Source organism: Pelecanus crispus, chromosome 1, assembly GCF_030463565.1.
Source record: "Pelecanus crispus isolate bPelCri1 chromosome 1, bPelCri1.pri, whole genome shotgun sequence".
Classification (NCBI taxonomy): domain Eukaryota; kingdom Metazoa; phylum Chordata; class Aves; order Pelecaniformes; family Pelecanidae; genus Pelecanus; species Pelecanus crispus.
Genome location: NC_134643.1, coordinates 153,389,454 through 153,406,182, shown reverse-complemented (window position 1 = coordinate 153,406,182; position 16,729 = coordinate 153,389,454). Strand labels below are relative to the sequence as shown.

The 16,729-nt window shown below is 37.6% G+C and overlaps 1 protein-coding gene across 1 annotated transcript in view; it reads left to right on the top strand.

Moving 5' to 3' along the window:
- Positions 1–16,444, top strand: part of TSGA10 (testis specific 10) — a 36,900-nt gene extending 20,456 nt beyond the window's left edge. Inside the window, 9 exon segments of the mRNA XM_075725304.1 lie at positions 409–464; positions 695–863; positions 1,777–1,887; positions 2,439–2,557; positions 2,559–2,622; positions 7,853–8,055; positions 8,378–8,482; positions 12,376–12,510; positions 16,384–16,444. Coding sequence (XP_075581419.1) covers positions 409–464; positions 695–863; positions 1,777–1,887; positions 2,439–2,557; positions 2,559–2,622; positions 7,853–8,055; positions 8,378–8,482; positions 12,376–12,510; positions 16,384–16,444 — 1,023 coding nt within the window.
- The last annotated feature ends 285 nt before the right edge of the window (positions 16,445–16,729 follow it).

Here is a 16,729-nt window from a genome sequence, read left to right as displayed (position 1 = left end):
GGAATTCTCGTTTTATCAATTACAAACTACCAGACTCTGGTAGTTCATTCATTGTAGAAAAGCTGTGATAACTTACCTAATAGTCAGGAGACATAATTTCGTTTTGGGAGTGTGAGCCATATGCTACCTTTAGAACCACAAAAGATTAAAAAAATTAATTAAAATTATTATATTCTGCAGAAGATAATGATATTTGTTTCTTTATTTGCCATATTAGATTATCAGAATTTTCAGCTCTAAACAGTACATGATGAAACTTGGAAACCCACAATCCATTTTGCATTAAATAGTTAAATTAATCAGCTAGTTGAATAAAAGGAAAATATAAATAATCTTGTTTAAATTTTTTTTTGCATTTATACTGAGGAGTGGCGAGAGGTTTATTTTAATTTTATATTTCTTTTTAAGGAGAAAATAATTTCAGATTTCAAGATTCTGATTTCCAAGTTGGAGCATTCCACAAAGTAAGGATGAAATGTCAAGATCATTATCAAATTTTGATTAATTTATAACATTAACTCAAAAATTGAATCATCAAATGTGCTCATGTATACTTTTTTTTTTTACTCTATTAAATATTAAAATGCTATAGCTTTTTTTCATGACTTGCAAACTCTAACCACTGGAAAAGCAATCATTTGTATTAGGTTGGGTGGTACCACCATACCTGAAGTATTTATTATTTGCTGCATAGAAAATCTGCTGAAGCAGTCTGTATCTGTGAGAAAGATATCACCAGTTTGCATCAACAGCTACAAGAAACCAACAAAGAACTTGCAGAGACTGACAAGAACAGAGAATCATTAGCTCTGGAGAATGACAGGTTACAACAGCATCTTTCTAATATTAAGCAAGAAAATCAGGTATATTTGCACCCTTGACTAAAAAGGAAAATTGTGTATTTTTCAAGTAGTGCATAGAATTGGTGGGCCCTCATCTGAAGTAAATCTGCAAACTAGTTTTTAAGCTCATTTTTCAAACTCTGTTTTTTCCCTTATGGCTCAGCTCACTTGTATACAGAGGACCAGCTGTTCTTATCTAATGGTTTAGATGTTTATCTTGAGGAACAACTAATTAATGTTTTTTTCTGATCTTCATGTAAAAACACTGTGGCAGTTATAACTATTGCTTATATGGAAAAGTACTATAAAGGAGGCAGCGAGTATTTCATATACTATGCTGTGACTGGCCTAGAGTAGTTAAAAGCTTATGAATTTGACTTGCTAATAATTTCACACAGTACACACTTTAATAAGATTCAAAACTTTACTAATAGTATTGTATTTACATTCCTTTTGCATAAAAGATTCTAGAAATACTTGGTTGTAATACAACATTATATTATCTACTGTGTTACTTATGTTTGTGCAGTTACTAATGTGGTTAAAATACTTTAAAGTGTCATCTCATGCACACACAATGCTTGTGCATCAATGTGTTTTCCAAGCAGCTAGAAATTATATTTAATTAAGCTTAATACCTGTAGTGGTTCGTCACTGTGTAATGTTCAGTTTTTTTCTTTTTGTTCAGTCTCTTGCCTTCATTTAGGTTTTCTGATACTTGCTCACTCTTCTCTGCACTTATTCTACTGCTTAGGATAGCTTTGTCTTTGAAAATAGTTTCTGCTCACTTTATTTATAGAAATATGTGTGGTTTAGATTTTATATAACCTTTAAATAACTAGTTAATAAAGCCATAGGTGCTAGATACACACTAATTCTATTTTTTTGTAACGGTGCAAAGAGTATACTTCATGAAACAAATGTTTCTTCATAGGTACTATATAAAAAACTAGCAAAGTACCAGAATGAGCTTGATGATATGAAGTTGAAAGCCCAGGATGCAAACACAGATATTGTCAGGCTGACGGGTGTACTGAAGTCAAAAGTGAGTATATGGATCAAACCTGTTAATAAAAGCTGTTGTTTTATCTAAAACTGAAAGTTTAACTATATTTCCATAGAAGAATTTGCTTCCTAGCTGAAACTTATTTGCATTCTACTAACATGTTTTTAATAGTTCGAACACACTTCCTTAGCTGTTTTTGCAGTACACAAGGAAGTATATTTCACTGTGGTTTTATATATGTGTGTGTGTGTGTTTATTAAACTTAGGAATTCAGACAGTGAATAATACAGAGACTTGTCTTTGTTATCATATGGGATTAATAGTTAAAAATTTTTTTTCTGCAGTATATTGCTATACCTCATATTTGTAATGTTAATTTAGCCATTTTTAACAGATGTCTTTTGAGCATTGAAATGCAGCCATCTTGAACAAAAAACTGGTTCCTGAGAAGTCTCTCAATGTTTTGGCTAAATGGCAAAGTTTTAAATGGAAAGAGAACATCCAATACATGTCATACCTGTAGATGTATAGATATCCCTATTTTGTGAAGCTTACTGTAAATTGTTAAACAAACAAGCTTTATGTGTTAGGAGAGAGAAAACTGCGAGCTTTTGGAGAATTACCACAAAGCCTGTGAACAAGGAGAAAGTTGGGAAGCAAAATGCCATCAAGCAGAAGCAGATTGTAGCTCTGTTAGATGGGCACTGATTAGCACAGTCTGAGAACCGCAGGTTGAAAGAGAAAATGGAGTCCCTTGAAACAGAGATGAAGCAAGTAAGTTGAAATTGTTCTTTTCATAGATCACCCTTGAAGTGGTCTGGTAGTATTTTAAACCTGCAGCTGTTTAAAATTATGCTTAATGCCACTTCTCATATTTTAGAGATACTTGCTACAATGAACTGTATGGAGTTTGAGTTTATTTAATAACATGACTAGAATTCCACTAGTCACACTTGGGAAAAAAAAATCTTAAAAAATAATAGCATATTTCAAGGAAAAAAAGTTATAAAATGCTCTCATGTTTGGAATGACTGAAGGCATAATGTCACACACAACTCCACAGCATACCTGAAACATACCTAGAGCTTTGTCACCTGTTATGTTCCTGTCCCTGCTTTTCTTGCTTTCAGCTTTTCAACCTTCTTTCCACTGCTTTAGGTGTCCCAAAGGTCCTCTTCCCACTTGAAAATCTGAAGAACTTAAAGGGGCATGCACAGCATGGCTTTGAAAATACGTTACGAACATATAAACTATCTTCTGGTTTTGGGTTGTTACCATTTTCGTTGCAGATCATCTCTGTTTCCTGAATATCATGTAGGCTGCTGAGGACTACCCATGCACGTTAGATACTTAGGAGGAACTGAGCTGCCGTTGTTCAGGAAATGGATGAGAACATAACAGTAGCAAAACAGCACAGGAAGATCATGTGGCAGATTTTGTAATTTTTTTAATATAATGAAACTGGTACATGGTCCTAGTTTGTCCAGCCAGTCTCAAAAGGGTAGGGATTTAATTTTTCTAATTCTTTCCCACATGCCTGCTGTTAAGTATCACAATAAACAGGCCTTTTCATGAAGACTGTGTCAACAAATTGAGTCAGAATTCCAGATGGATATCATGTTCAGGTTCATAGCAGTTACATGTAAAGCAAATGATCTAAACCACAGAAGTTTTTATTAAAAAATCTTAACATGCTTAGCAGTGCCCTGTGTTCCTTGTGCTTTTTTAGGCAAGAGAGAGCTAGAATTAATGTGACGTGCTCCCCCTACAATCATCTCTTTTAGTCTCATTCCTAAGAAATCCTTCAAGGAAGCCACAGTGTTTTGTCTCTGCCTTTGCTTTTGTCAACCACCTCCCAGACTCATTCTGCCAGCTACTGAAAATTAAGTAGTTAAAAGTGATCAGAAATACAAGTCAGGTGTCATAGGGCAAAGTACAGGCATTTTTCAAAAAGGGAAAAACTAGGCTATGTTCATTTAAAATATAAAAAATTCTGAATGCCTTTAGTCAGAACTGCTGCTGCTGGCTTGTGGACTTCTTTAGTGTGACTTCTGTCATCTCGTAGTCATGCCTGAGTTTATGGGTGACAGCAGTATAAATATGACTGACAGTATCTCAGCATGCACCGATCATCTACATGCAAGAATACATTTTATTGCTAAAATAAGAGGGTCTAATCTGAAAATGGAATGGGGCCCATGGCAGAATTTTGAACCTTATTAGCTCTGCAGAAGGAGTAGGATTCTAGGAATAGAGTTTAAAATGTCAGTAGCTGATTTTGCTGTCAGAAGCAAGACCTCTTATAGTTTTTACATACAGGAGTTATTTAAAGAAATAACTTTAAAGTTTATTCCAGAATAAATGACTGCTGCCTCTTAAAATTCACCACAATTACATAGAGATATTTTTGTAGGATTTTGGAAGCAGTTTTAAATTTTCTTTGCAGTAGAATTTTGACTATCTGATACAGCTTTACTGTAGCATTTAACAACAGAAGCAGCATGCAAGTCTCAGATTTCTGCCTTAAGCAAGTCTTTTGTGAAAATGGGAGAGAGCTTCAAAACATACATCGGGAGAGAGTCTGTATACTTGCAAATCTCACATCTACACAAGAACTTTGCATTAAATTAGATGCAGTCAAAGAATTATTAAATCAGCAGTTAAATTACACAGCAGAGAAAGTAGAAAGGGTATGTGAAATATATTAGAAAAATAAGTTGATGTTAACGTTACACTTAAGTGATCCAAGTCTACTGTGGGATCTAGAATGATCAAAAAATCCCTATTGATGATTAGTATTTCAATTTTTTTGAATGTTTAATTTGGCATTCCTCAGGGGTTTACTACTCAGAGGGTGGATGCTGTATACTATTTGAAAAGCTGACTGCTTTGCAGGGTTTTACTATGAGTACTCAAAAGTCAGGACTTAAAATTACGAGTTGTTTTCTTGAAAGATGTCTTGGATTTTACATCTAGTCACTAAGTAAGCAGCATAGCTGGAGTACTTTTTTAGCAAAGAAACTTGACATGGACTTCAAAATGCTTGGCTGTTTTAGGAAGGAAGCATCAATAACGCTTTAATAATCTCTCCTTAATTTTTCTTGAAAATCATTTTCTGTTGTCCTTGATTTTTACAAAAAACTACAAAATTAATGTTTGATAGGCAAATTTTTAAATACTCAGCTTGGATAAACTCTGACAAATTGTTCATACATACTCAGATTACTCAGATATTTTCAGTGTGATTCTATCATTGTCCTGTCCGTTCTTTGCTCCAGCTGAGATAGTTCCTTGTTCATTACAGGCTTCCAGCATTCTCTTTTGACCTTTATGCCTTTTCCATACGCCATGGGTAGAGCTGCTGCTTGACAGTTGGTTATTTGTTCCAGCCAGATGTGTGCGATGTCTTTTGTATGCTTGTGGAATCCTCTATGATGCTTTTGATAGGGAAGATTTCCAGCATATGATGTTTCTCTGAAGCTTTTGTGAGATCTAATATGACTAAGCCTTTCTGGATCCTTCTGTGAGATTGTCAGTGAAGGGCCTTGCTGGGACTGTGGAGAGCAGCAATGGTTTCAGGAGAGAAAAATGCAGAAATGCAGTTGGAGAGTTGGGAGAAAAGTCTGAAGCTGGGAAATTTTCACTAATGTTTTCATACTTTTCAACCAGTAGTCTTTCATCAGCCATGGACAACCTTCAGACAGGGCTCTTATTTTACATAGTATTCCAATGCAGAAATCTGCATTACTAGATTGCAGCATATGTATATTCAGAAGTGGAAATTAAACATTCTTTCAGTGTTTCTCATACTGTTTATTTTTCTATAACTTATGCTGTCTACAGTTTTCAGTATTCTTTTATTCTAAAATACAAAAGTAGAATATCAAAACTGTTTATAGGCAAAGGAACTAGATTTTTGATTGACAGTAGAAAATTGGATCTTTAGACTGAAGATACCTTTTAGTTTAGTTCGGTAAAACCAGATCATTTGAGTTTTGCTTTGGAAAGTTGAAAAATGCTTTTTGCTTTTTTTTTTTCCTTCTTTTTCTTTTTTTCTTCTTCTTTCTCTGTTCCCTTTCACCCCCCTCCTCTCCCCGCCCTCCTTTTCTCTTAGTGTCTTCCTGGTTTGAACACACAAATGGTTATCCCCTGAAAATTCTGAAGAATGTGCTGGAGAGGTGGGGTGTTTGTTAAGTCTTGGTTCATAGACTTACTGTGAACTTTGGGTGAGCATTATCGTGCTTAATGTAACCTAGGTTTGAGCAAAATACAGTGTTTGCAGTACCCCAAATGGACTCAGTCAGACATACTAAAATGCATACATAAAAAGATGAAGGAAAAATAGTATCTAGTTTCTTATGCTAAGATTAAAACAGGCAGTTTTCTGTCTCCCTGTAGAATCACAGAATGCTTTGGGTTGGACGGGACCTTTAGAGATCATCCAGCCCAACCCCCCTGCAGCGAGCAGGGACAGCTTTAACCAGATCAGGTTGCTCAGAGCCCCGTCCAGCCTGGCCTTGAATGTTTCCAGGGATGGGGCCTCCCCTGCCTCTCTGGGCAACCTGTTCCAGTGCTTCACCACCCTCATTGTAAAACATTTCTTCCTTATATCCAGTCTAAATCTACCCTTCTTTAGTTTAAAACCATTACTCCTTCTCCTATCGCAACAGGCCTTGCTAAAAAGATTGCCCCCATCCTTCCTATAGGCCCCCTTTAAGTACTGAAAGGCAGCAGTAAGGTCTTCTCACAGCCTTCTCTTCTCCAGGCTGAACAACCCCAACTCTCTCAGCCTGGCCTCGTAGGAGAGGTGCTCCAGCCCTCAGATCATTTTTGTGGCCCTCCTCTGGACCCGCTCCAGCAGCTCCATGTCCTTCTTGTGCTGAGGGCCCCAGAGCTGGACACAGCACTCCAGGTGGGGCCTCAGCAGAGCAGAGCAGAGGGGCAGAATCACCTCCCTCGACCTGCTGGCCACGCTGCTTTTGATGCAGCCCAGGATACAGTTGGCTTTCTGGGCTGCGAGCACACATTGCTGGCTCATGTCCAGCTTTTCATCCACCAGTGTCCCCAAGTCCTTCTCCACAGGGCTGCTCTCAATCCCTTCATCCCCCAGCCTGTATTGATATCAGGGGTTGCCCCGTCCCAGATGCAGGACCTTGCCCTTGGCCTTGTTGAACCTCACGAGGTTCACACAGGCCCACCTCTCAGCTTGGTGTCATCTGCAAACTTGCTGAGGGTGCACTTAATCCCACTGTCTATGTCATTGATGAAGATGTTAAACAGCACTGGTCCCGGTACAGACCTCTGAGGAACACCACTCGTCACCAGCCTCCATGTGGACATCATGTGGCTGACTCAATACAGATTTTCCTGACTCACCGTTTCTGGGATTTTGTTTTTTTGGGTTTTTTTGGTTTTTTTTTCTTTTTGTGTAGTTATGTCTCAGGTACATCCATTGTTCCCTTTTCAGTGGAACATACTAGGTTTTACGGGTATTCGTCTTTTTCAGGTTCCCCCAAGATATATAGATGCTTAATCTCGTTTTGGATTTTACTCATTTTCTCTTTTCCCCCAAATTTATTCTTGATGCTCCTTTAAGTAACATAAGTGTGATCTCAGTCTGCTAGAGGTGCAGATATTGGTTTGTTATACCAGGTGTCATTTCCTGCATGCAAATGGTTAATCAGTAGTTTCTTGCCTCAACAAAATGTAGCGCTTCCCTGTATACAGTCTGTATCCATTCATCCATATATTTCATAGCATTTTGTCATTTCTATCAAGGATATCTATATTCTGATATATACATTGGGTGAATTTATAAATCTGATACAGGATTTGACTGAGGGCAAATATAATGCTAATCCTAATAACAGTAGTGGAGTGAAAGCAAATTTTTGTCATTGATCCCAGACTTCCTTTTTTCTTTTTCTCCTATTTGTCTTTTTTTTTTTTTTAAGGTTGCCATAATAGATAGATAGATAGATAAAATTTTAAAATCTTTGTTTAGCTGCAGAGCAAGTGTGAGTCATCCTGTTCTGAAATAGAGCTGCTGAGAAAACAACTGGGAAATGAAAGAGCATCTATGAAAAACCTGGAGTCTTTGCTTGTGTCCAGTCGTGAGAGAGAATTTCAGTCACAGATAGCAAAGCAAGAAAAAGACTCTGAAATTCAGTTTCTCAAGGAACAGCTTTCTTTAGCAGAAAATAAACTGTGAGTAAATGACCAGGAGAATATTGCAGGTTTCTTCATTCTTCCTAAGTGTATATACACACAGATGGTTTTATATCTGGCTTCATTTTCAAATGTCCAATGTACCTTGGTTACTTTAATAGCAGAAGATACCAAAAACCTGCTACTGATTCCTCAGCTATACCCTAACAGACTTTTCTGGGTAGTGTTATATTTTACTCCAAAAAATCTTCTTAATCTCAATTGCATGGTACAGCTGCCCTTTTAATTATGGATAACTGTATTTGGTAACATACTTGGAGGATTATAGTTGCTGTCTAATTAAAGTGTATGGACTTTACAGTGCTGTGCAGAGTCAAGATTTTACTCAGCTCAGAAATAGAGCAGCTCAGCTAGAGTCTGAACTGGATATCACCAAAAGACAGCTGGGGACTGAGCGCTTTGAAAGGCAAGTATATGTTTTTGTATTGTGTTTCCTGCATCTAATTGGGGTGAAATGCAATATAGTACTAAGACTAATTGGTAGGATAAACAGCAAAGTTGGTTTTGCTCTGCTGTACATCTCCTGTTTGTTCGGAGACTATTCATGTCACTGAATTCAGTCTGCGTAGCTGTTATACATGCCGTCTAGATTAGTTGTCTAGGTTCCCTTTATAGCCAATGGAATGAGACAGTGAGATAAATTGCCCTCTGGAATTGCCTGGTTTAGGATGGGATGGATCACTTTCCTGAAGATGCTCGTCTGTCTTCACTTATTTATAGTGATGCTTGTCTTGATCTATAGTGAGAGTCTAGGTCACTAGTTGGTTAGACAAGTGATTTATAGACTACTAGTTCTGCAGTATGAATGGCTACCTTTTGGCTACACCTGTACTAGTGAACTAAACCAGGTCAGAGCACTGACTTGAGAGGTCCACACAACTGTATACTTATCCATGCAGTTTAGTTGTTAGTACACATTCTGGAATGATTTTAGCCCATACCAACCTGCCTTCTCCCAGGTACTGCTTGGGGCACAGAATGTGCTAGGGATGGTTCCCAAATGGCAGTATGGCCAAAGTAAATTTTTTTTTTTTTTTTGGCGGAGGTGGAGGAGGGGGAGAGAGTTTAACAATATGTACAAGCTGGTTTGTATGATTTGGTTAGAGTACCAGAGAGCAGTCCCTGGGCTGCTTCATGACTTGGTTTATCTATGTAGTTTTGGTGTCTTAAATAGTTTTCTTATCAGTGAAATGACAGTACTTCTCTATTTCATGGGTGTATTGAGGATAAAATATTACAGTGTCGGGCATTATTTTGGGTATGTAAAAGAGATGGCTAAAAGAAGCAGAGTGATGTGATTATAGAACAGGTTTAAGAATCAGGTGTCTTGTTTAATTGTAGTAAATTACTTTGTTGATACTCTGTTCTCTCATAAGTAAGAATGAGGGTTCTGGACGGGGCATCTCTATACCTGAGGTTACGTCTTTTAAAGATGGATTTCTTAAATGTCTCAGTGTATGTTTCAGTTTCAGATTGGATTGTCCTTTACCCTGATGTCATGGTAAAAACTGCAAAACTTTTGGGTTAGATGTGCAAGTCAGTTTAAAAGGCAGCATCATTTGTGGTTCTTCAGCTGCATAGGATGAGCCAGACTGTGTGCTAATACAGGAGTACCTTTGTTTTAAAAGAAACTCTTCTTTTAAGAAATTTTCTTCAGACTGTTGTTTCTCTACTCCCCCTGTGTGAGCGCATCCATCTCATGGTGTATGGGTGCTCCCTGGTAGGGACTGCAACTGTTTCTTCTTGAGGTGTTCATTGGCAGAAAGTTGAATCAGCCTCCATACTTAATCTCTTCTCCTAGTTAAGGCTAATTTGTTACTCATGTGGTTGCTTATAGTTGCAATAGTGTCAACACTTACTTTACAATTGGTTAGCAAAACAAGTATTAGAGTAAGCCTATGCTGAGGCAAAGATCGCCAGTTTTCATTCTTGAAATGAAAACTCTTCTACTTCAAGAGAATTGCAAACGTAATTACCTGAATTGTTTTGGAAAGAACAAATCTAGGTTCCATTATGCAGTGTGTAAGTCAGTTGCAAAAACAGTATGCAGGAATCTTAGATACCAAAGACTGAAATGTTGTCATATAAAGATCTGAGGCTGATGTTAGATTTCACTGTCTTTGAAAGGGTAGAGCTTTTTTCTTTTTTTGGCTTTTTCATAAAATCAAAACAGTGTCCCTTCAATGTCCCGCAAAGGTTACAAGAAATCTATTTCTTTTCTGTTTTTCCTCAAAGTCATGCTTTACAAGAGCAGGTATCTATCTCCTGCTTGCAGGGAAAGGGGCTAAAGCTCCAAGCTGGCTTATTACAGCCAAATTATTTTTCTGGTACTGGCAAGTGAAAACCAGAAAATTAGCCAGAAAGGAAAAATACTATCATTAAAGTCAGTATCATGATAGTGTATAATGGAAGCAGCAGATGTGAGTATTGACTGTTTTTTGTTGTTGTTGTTCTTAGTTTAAAGAAGTGGGTAGATGATATCTTTTTTTCTAACACTGACTTAGCTAGTCATATTGATTTACTGCCTTGGTGCAAAATGAAATAATGCCTAAAATTAGGAGGTGGAGGTGCCAATGCTGTCAGACTTGAATGAGCACCAACACAGTGATACTGGGAGGCTTAATCCATCTGTCTGGGTTTTTCTTTGTGAGTCAGGAAAAGCACCTCCCCATCCATCCTGTCCTCCTGGCTGCGGAAGCAGTCTGGAGTCATGTGGAAACAACAGGTTTGATTTATTGTCCTGTTCTGGCTGTGGTGAGCAAGCAAAGGGACTGACTGTCAGGTACCCTGGACAGCCCCACTCACATGTCTTGTGTATCTTTTTATCCCTTTCTGTTTCTTGACCCTCCTTTTCACTACCCTTGTACCTCCCTTTCTCTGCCCCAGTCTCCTCCCAGATAAAAAACTTGCCTGTAATTACTTTTTCTCATTAGTCACAGTTTTGCTGCATTCATATTGAAACTTGGTATTCTACAGGGTGATGTTACCTGTGAGAGGTGCAAGCAGCTGCACTCTGGCTTCCCACCATTGCCAGCACCATCTTGACCATTAAAGACAGCACAGCATGTGCATAGTAAAGCCCTTAAAAGCAATAATACTAGGAAGACTAGGAGTCAATGTAGATAAGTCTGGTTCTGTAGTCTTTACAGTGCATATGACACCTCCCCAGGCACAAGGTTATGGGTGTTGGTAGCTAGGTGGAAGACTGTTACTGTCTCGCTGGGCTCCTGCTGCTAGAGCAAGCCCTTTTCTTGCCTCTAGATTCAGATCCATGAGCTGGTGCTGGATCTGATCCCTCTCCTGCAGGTTTTGGTGGTCTGCTTCAGTGGCCCGCTCCATAGGTAGGTCTGTGGTAATGGCTCAGTCACACTGGAGTCAGTTTCAGTTCGATACCATACAGGCAGTCCTAGTTATACCTTCATTTGCAAGGGTTTGGGCAACTTGGAGTCCTTTTTTCCAGCCTGGATCAGTGCTATCCTCCCAGTACACCCATTCATTTATAATGAACCATTGTCCAGGTTTTACCGGGGTTATATACTGAAACTCAGGGGTGGTTGTAGCCACCCTTCCTAGTGGTTTCCCAATCCAATCCAGACTAGATTCTCCTTATGTAAACAATTGGCAGCCTGAAACCAGCATCCCAGATGAGTATGTACCTCCAAAATTTTCCAATGTATGATCCAATCCCATGTACTTCCTCCCCCTACACCCAGATGAAGCAGTTACAGATTGATCCAGTATCCAAGCCCCACCTCTTGCAGTCAAAATGACTAGCCTGCCATTTTACAACCTTCTCGCTGGGGAGTCCAGCCAGCATCTCTTGAATATCCACCAGCTCCGGGGGGCCCTTTAGGTAGACTCTAGTCCACTGGCCTTGCCAACTCAAACAGCACAAGAATACTGCAAGCAACACTGTTCTTATGTTAATGTCATTGCTGATTTTAGTGATTGTCCTTATGTTGCAGACTTGTGAATAACCTTAAAATTAGGCTCTTCCTCCCTGGAGATTTTTACAGTTTTTAGAGTTTAACCTGCAGCAACCATTGCTAACTTCTGTCTTTTAGGGAAAATAGAGACAATGGATATGTAGAACTAAATCTGAGTAAGGGAGAAATAACAGAGAGAGTCACTAGTCTGTTCTGCAGAGAAGTATATGATGAACACCACATCTCCTTTTAAAATAAAATAAAAAAGCTGACAGTCTTAAATAGAAAAAAAAAAAAGATGATAATGACTATGAGATCATTTTGATGATTTTTGAAATGTGCTTAGTCTCACTCTAAAATAATGTTTATTTAGGGAATGTGCTGTACAGGAGCTTCGACGTCAGAATCGTACAATCTCGTATCAGTTAAGCTCTACATTAAGAACATCATCACCTGAACACTCCCATCATCGATCTCCTGATTGGTCTCCGGACTGGTCCCTGGAAGGGTAAGTGTTCAACAACATTTAAGTTCCAAACACTGAGGGCAGGGCAGGGTGGGAGTTGTGGGGAATAAAAGGATGAACTCTGATATTTGGTGTTGAAATATTGGCTGAATTCCATGGAATTGCATTTCTCCAAGAAAAGTTACAAGAAGATTCAGGACCACAGTATTTTGATGATACTCCTTTTATTTTGTTTTATTGAGCTGTATCAGAACTATATGGTTAATAGCAACTACTTGCACCGGGATGCTATAGTCATAAAATCTTAAAACAGTAATAGAAATAATGCTACAGAAAATCTCTACTTGACTTGCCACCATTTTGTGCAGGTGTAGATGTAAGTATTTTCATCTTTCCTACATAAAAGCTCACAACTATCCAGCCTTTCTTCTTCTAGTAGTTTTCAGAATAGTTTTTACTCTATATATGCACCTTTTTTACAAGAAACATAAATGCATTCTAAAAGGCCTCAAATACTTGTACCCCAAGGAGGAGCAAGCCCAGCTTTTCTTTCAACAATCAGTGAAATGGAGCCTTCACAATATGCAGCTACTCCGCTGCCAGTTTCAGTCTCAGCTTAGTTTCATATTTGGTAGCTGCATGCTTGTTGCATCACACTTTTTTGGTAGATTGATGGCAGCATGCATTAAAAAAAAAAATTGCCAGTTGAGACAGAAAATTTTTCAATTCATGACTTGCAGGAAATAATTTCTGCTTTTGAGATGGTTATGTACTTCCGAGATTAATTTTGTTAATACTTTGGTAACTGAGATGATTACCTTTGGCACTTGATTAATCTTTGTTACCAGGAGCTCCTCTAAGTACATAGGTCCTAAGAGTATGAGACAAGTTTCCTCAGGTCAGTGAGCTGGTTCTGGTGCCCTTAGTAGGAAAACACAGCTGGGCAAGACAGTGATTTTGTAGCTATTGCCAGTCCTTGATAGCAAGTACAGGGAGTCTTCATTCCTCTGATGAAACTACATCTACTCCTCCTTAGTCCAAGTACAGCGTAGCTCTTAAATTTGTTGAAATAAGCATTGTATCATTTGGAATGGTTTAAGTAACTTCTAATTACCATAACACTTTCTTCTGTTTTTGATACTGTATAAAGAAAAGAGGGATCAATCCATGTAGTCACCACACTGATACTAACAATTATGGTGCTTTTTCTATTTGTATCACCACCTTTTCAGGGTGATAGCATTCCTTTCTAATTAGTAAACTTCTGGCTAAATACCAAATCAAGACTAATATTCTACAAACTAGATTATGAATTCAACTCCTTTCTTGTTTGCTTTTTGGGTTGGGGCGGGGGGAGGTGTGCTTGGGGGGTTTGTTTGTTTGTTTTTTCTCCTGGCTGGCCTGATGTGGCATGATGTGGTTTTTGCACATTCTTGGGGATCAATGAGTTTAAGGACTCAAAATGAAACATGCGAGCCAGGTATAAATACTTTATTTGCTTAAAATCTTCAGCTGGATTAAGCTAAATCTTTCTCAATTGAATCAATGTAGCTTTTGAGTGCAGATGAACTAAGTTTTTTTTTCTGCTTAATTATTTTCCATTTTTGAGTGCTTAAGATACTAATATAATTCATAGCTTTTTTCCTCATCCTGCTCTTTGTTACACTTTCTTGGCTAAGTGGGAATAACTAGGGTTGCTCCAGACTGACTGACTTATTTATACTAAATGGTTTGGGTTTGTTTTCATTAAAAAAACCTTGTGCAATAAAACCTGAAACTTTGGCAGTCTGTGCTATGTTTCAAAAGCTTAACTGGAAAGAGTTTATCAGGTTTGTGTAATGTGGTGACACCGTGATGAATAAAATCGCCTGTTTGATAAGGTTGTCCTGAGATAGAGCAAACATCTGAGTCTGGATCTGTCTGCTTTGTGTAAGTGATTTGTATTTTATTTACTTATATTTGGGTGAGTGTTCTAATGTCCAGAAAACTAAAGTTCGTGATAAATTTTATGTCAAGAACTTATAGTCTGTATCAAGAAAAAGATGAAATAGTAGAAATGTCTGAAAAATTTATGGATGATGAAATAATTTGCCTCCCAGCTAACTCTGAAACTAACTCTAGAAAGATTCAGACAAATTAATTGAGATCAGAATGAAAGAAAACCCAATGTAAAGTATGCCTGACAGAGAGTAAAAGCAAAAATATTAATGCAAATATTTGGGTGTAATCATCGGTAGAATCACAGAATTAAGACTTTTAAATAAATATATGGGGAATTGATGAAACACAACCTAGGTGTAAGTTCCTGTTGGATTTAAAGCAGAATACTACTAGAAATAATCCTCCAGGAGGTGAAATTTCATTTTTCAGTTGCTTGAAGATAACTTACCAGAGATTGAAAAAGATATTGTAGAAACAACTACTCATTGGTAGAGAGGCTTCTTCCACAGCTGATGTCTGACTCTGCAGTACATGAAGTATAATGCAATAGCAGTGCTGGAATCACCATTAATACCCTTCCTCCTCTACAGTGTTTTGGTGCTGTTTTAGCAGACAGTCTGTGATGAGAGATGAGGCAGACAGTCACCTTTTTATTTTATTGAGAATGTGATATCAGAAGTAAATTGGACAGTAACTTTTTCTTCCATCTTTCTCTCTGCCTTTATTGCACCAGACTCCTTGTTTCAGTAAAGTGAAAAGGATGTGCCTTGTAGTTTGTCTTGCAGACCTAGTGGGAAAGAAATTTTCTGTCTGATTTTCTTAAGTGATAGGAGTCCAAAGCTTGCTTTTCAGTTCAAAGAGCATTATAGCACTTTTGTACAAGAAAATCTAATCCTTCAGATGATTTGGATTGACTCTTGAAGAGACTGGGAAGCCTGCTCAAGGTGCTTTCAGAATCAAAACCTTAAAATTTTGCACATGGAAACATCAGAAGGTATTGCTGCGTTCGCTGAGCATGGAACAAATTAGATTTCTTTTCTTTTTCTTTCTAGGAATTCTTGTTCCAAGGATTTATAATGTTGTATTCACAATGGCTTGTGAAGACTCAGCACACCAGCTGGAGAGTTAGAATTCAAGTTTAGTGATCTTTTATTTATCATTTCTTCCCTGCTTAACGCTAAATTTCATTAAATCTATTTCACAAATGCTCGCAAAGGTTTTTGGTCACTCTTAATGTTGTTCAGTGGGAAGAAATCAGCTATCTAGATAGCTTCCTTTCCCACCCCTCTCCCAGCTCTTGTATTATTGTGTGAGATGGCCCATCTCAGTAAACAGAAAAAAACCTGCAAGTTCCATGAACTGTACTGACAGCGTGCTTTGATTTTAAAAGTGTGCATAATTTTAAAAGGTTCTGGATATAACTGAAAAAAAGGGAAAGACAATAACAATATGAAACTTTATTGGGGAAAAAAGTGTATTCAGGTGTTACGATTTGGATGTATTTTTGCTAAACTATGTGAGGATTATGCTTGAGAGAATGCTGTGCCATCTCAAGACAGGAAGGGTTTGGGGTTTTTTTCCCCCCTTCAAACCTGACTGACCTATTAATTTGGATAAATAAGATAGTGATGCCAGCAGATACCAGTGTTTGATGCCCATCTATGAAGGTATGTATTTTTTTGTATGCTTCCATACATACTGGAGGTGTGTTCAACTTCTAAGAATTTTATTAAAATGGCATGAAGTTTCTACTTAGAGTTCTTTAATATGAGTGAGTACTGTTTGGTGATAGTTATTGGCACTTAAACTTGCTCAGAATTTCTGCACTTATGTCATAACATTTGTCTGTGTTCTATATTCTCACACTTTAAATGCAAGACAAAATGTAAAATTCTCCTATAAATCATCTGGGAAATCTATACTTCTGTATTTGGAAATAGAGAATTCCTGTTAATTACCCATTTTTTTTAATAGATTCATCCTTCTTGCTATCTTCATAAAAGAATTTTAAAGAAGGTCTCCAGTTTGTTTTTGAAAGCAAAGGCATGTTGGTCATGGTAATGGTTTAAACTTATATCTTGCACGTATGTTCCTTTATGTGAATTGGTTTGTGATAACTTGACTACTAAACATTAACGTTCATTTTTGAGTAATGATTAAAAACAGCATAACCCATATGAATGTTCCTAACTGCCTTTTAAAACCTGTTGATATGAGCTGTAGATATGATTCTATGTTGCTTTTTAGGAACAGGTAGCTTTAAAAAGCCTGTAAAAGTATTTTGATGAATAATGTAAAAAAAAATAAAAGTAAAATACAA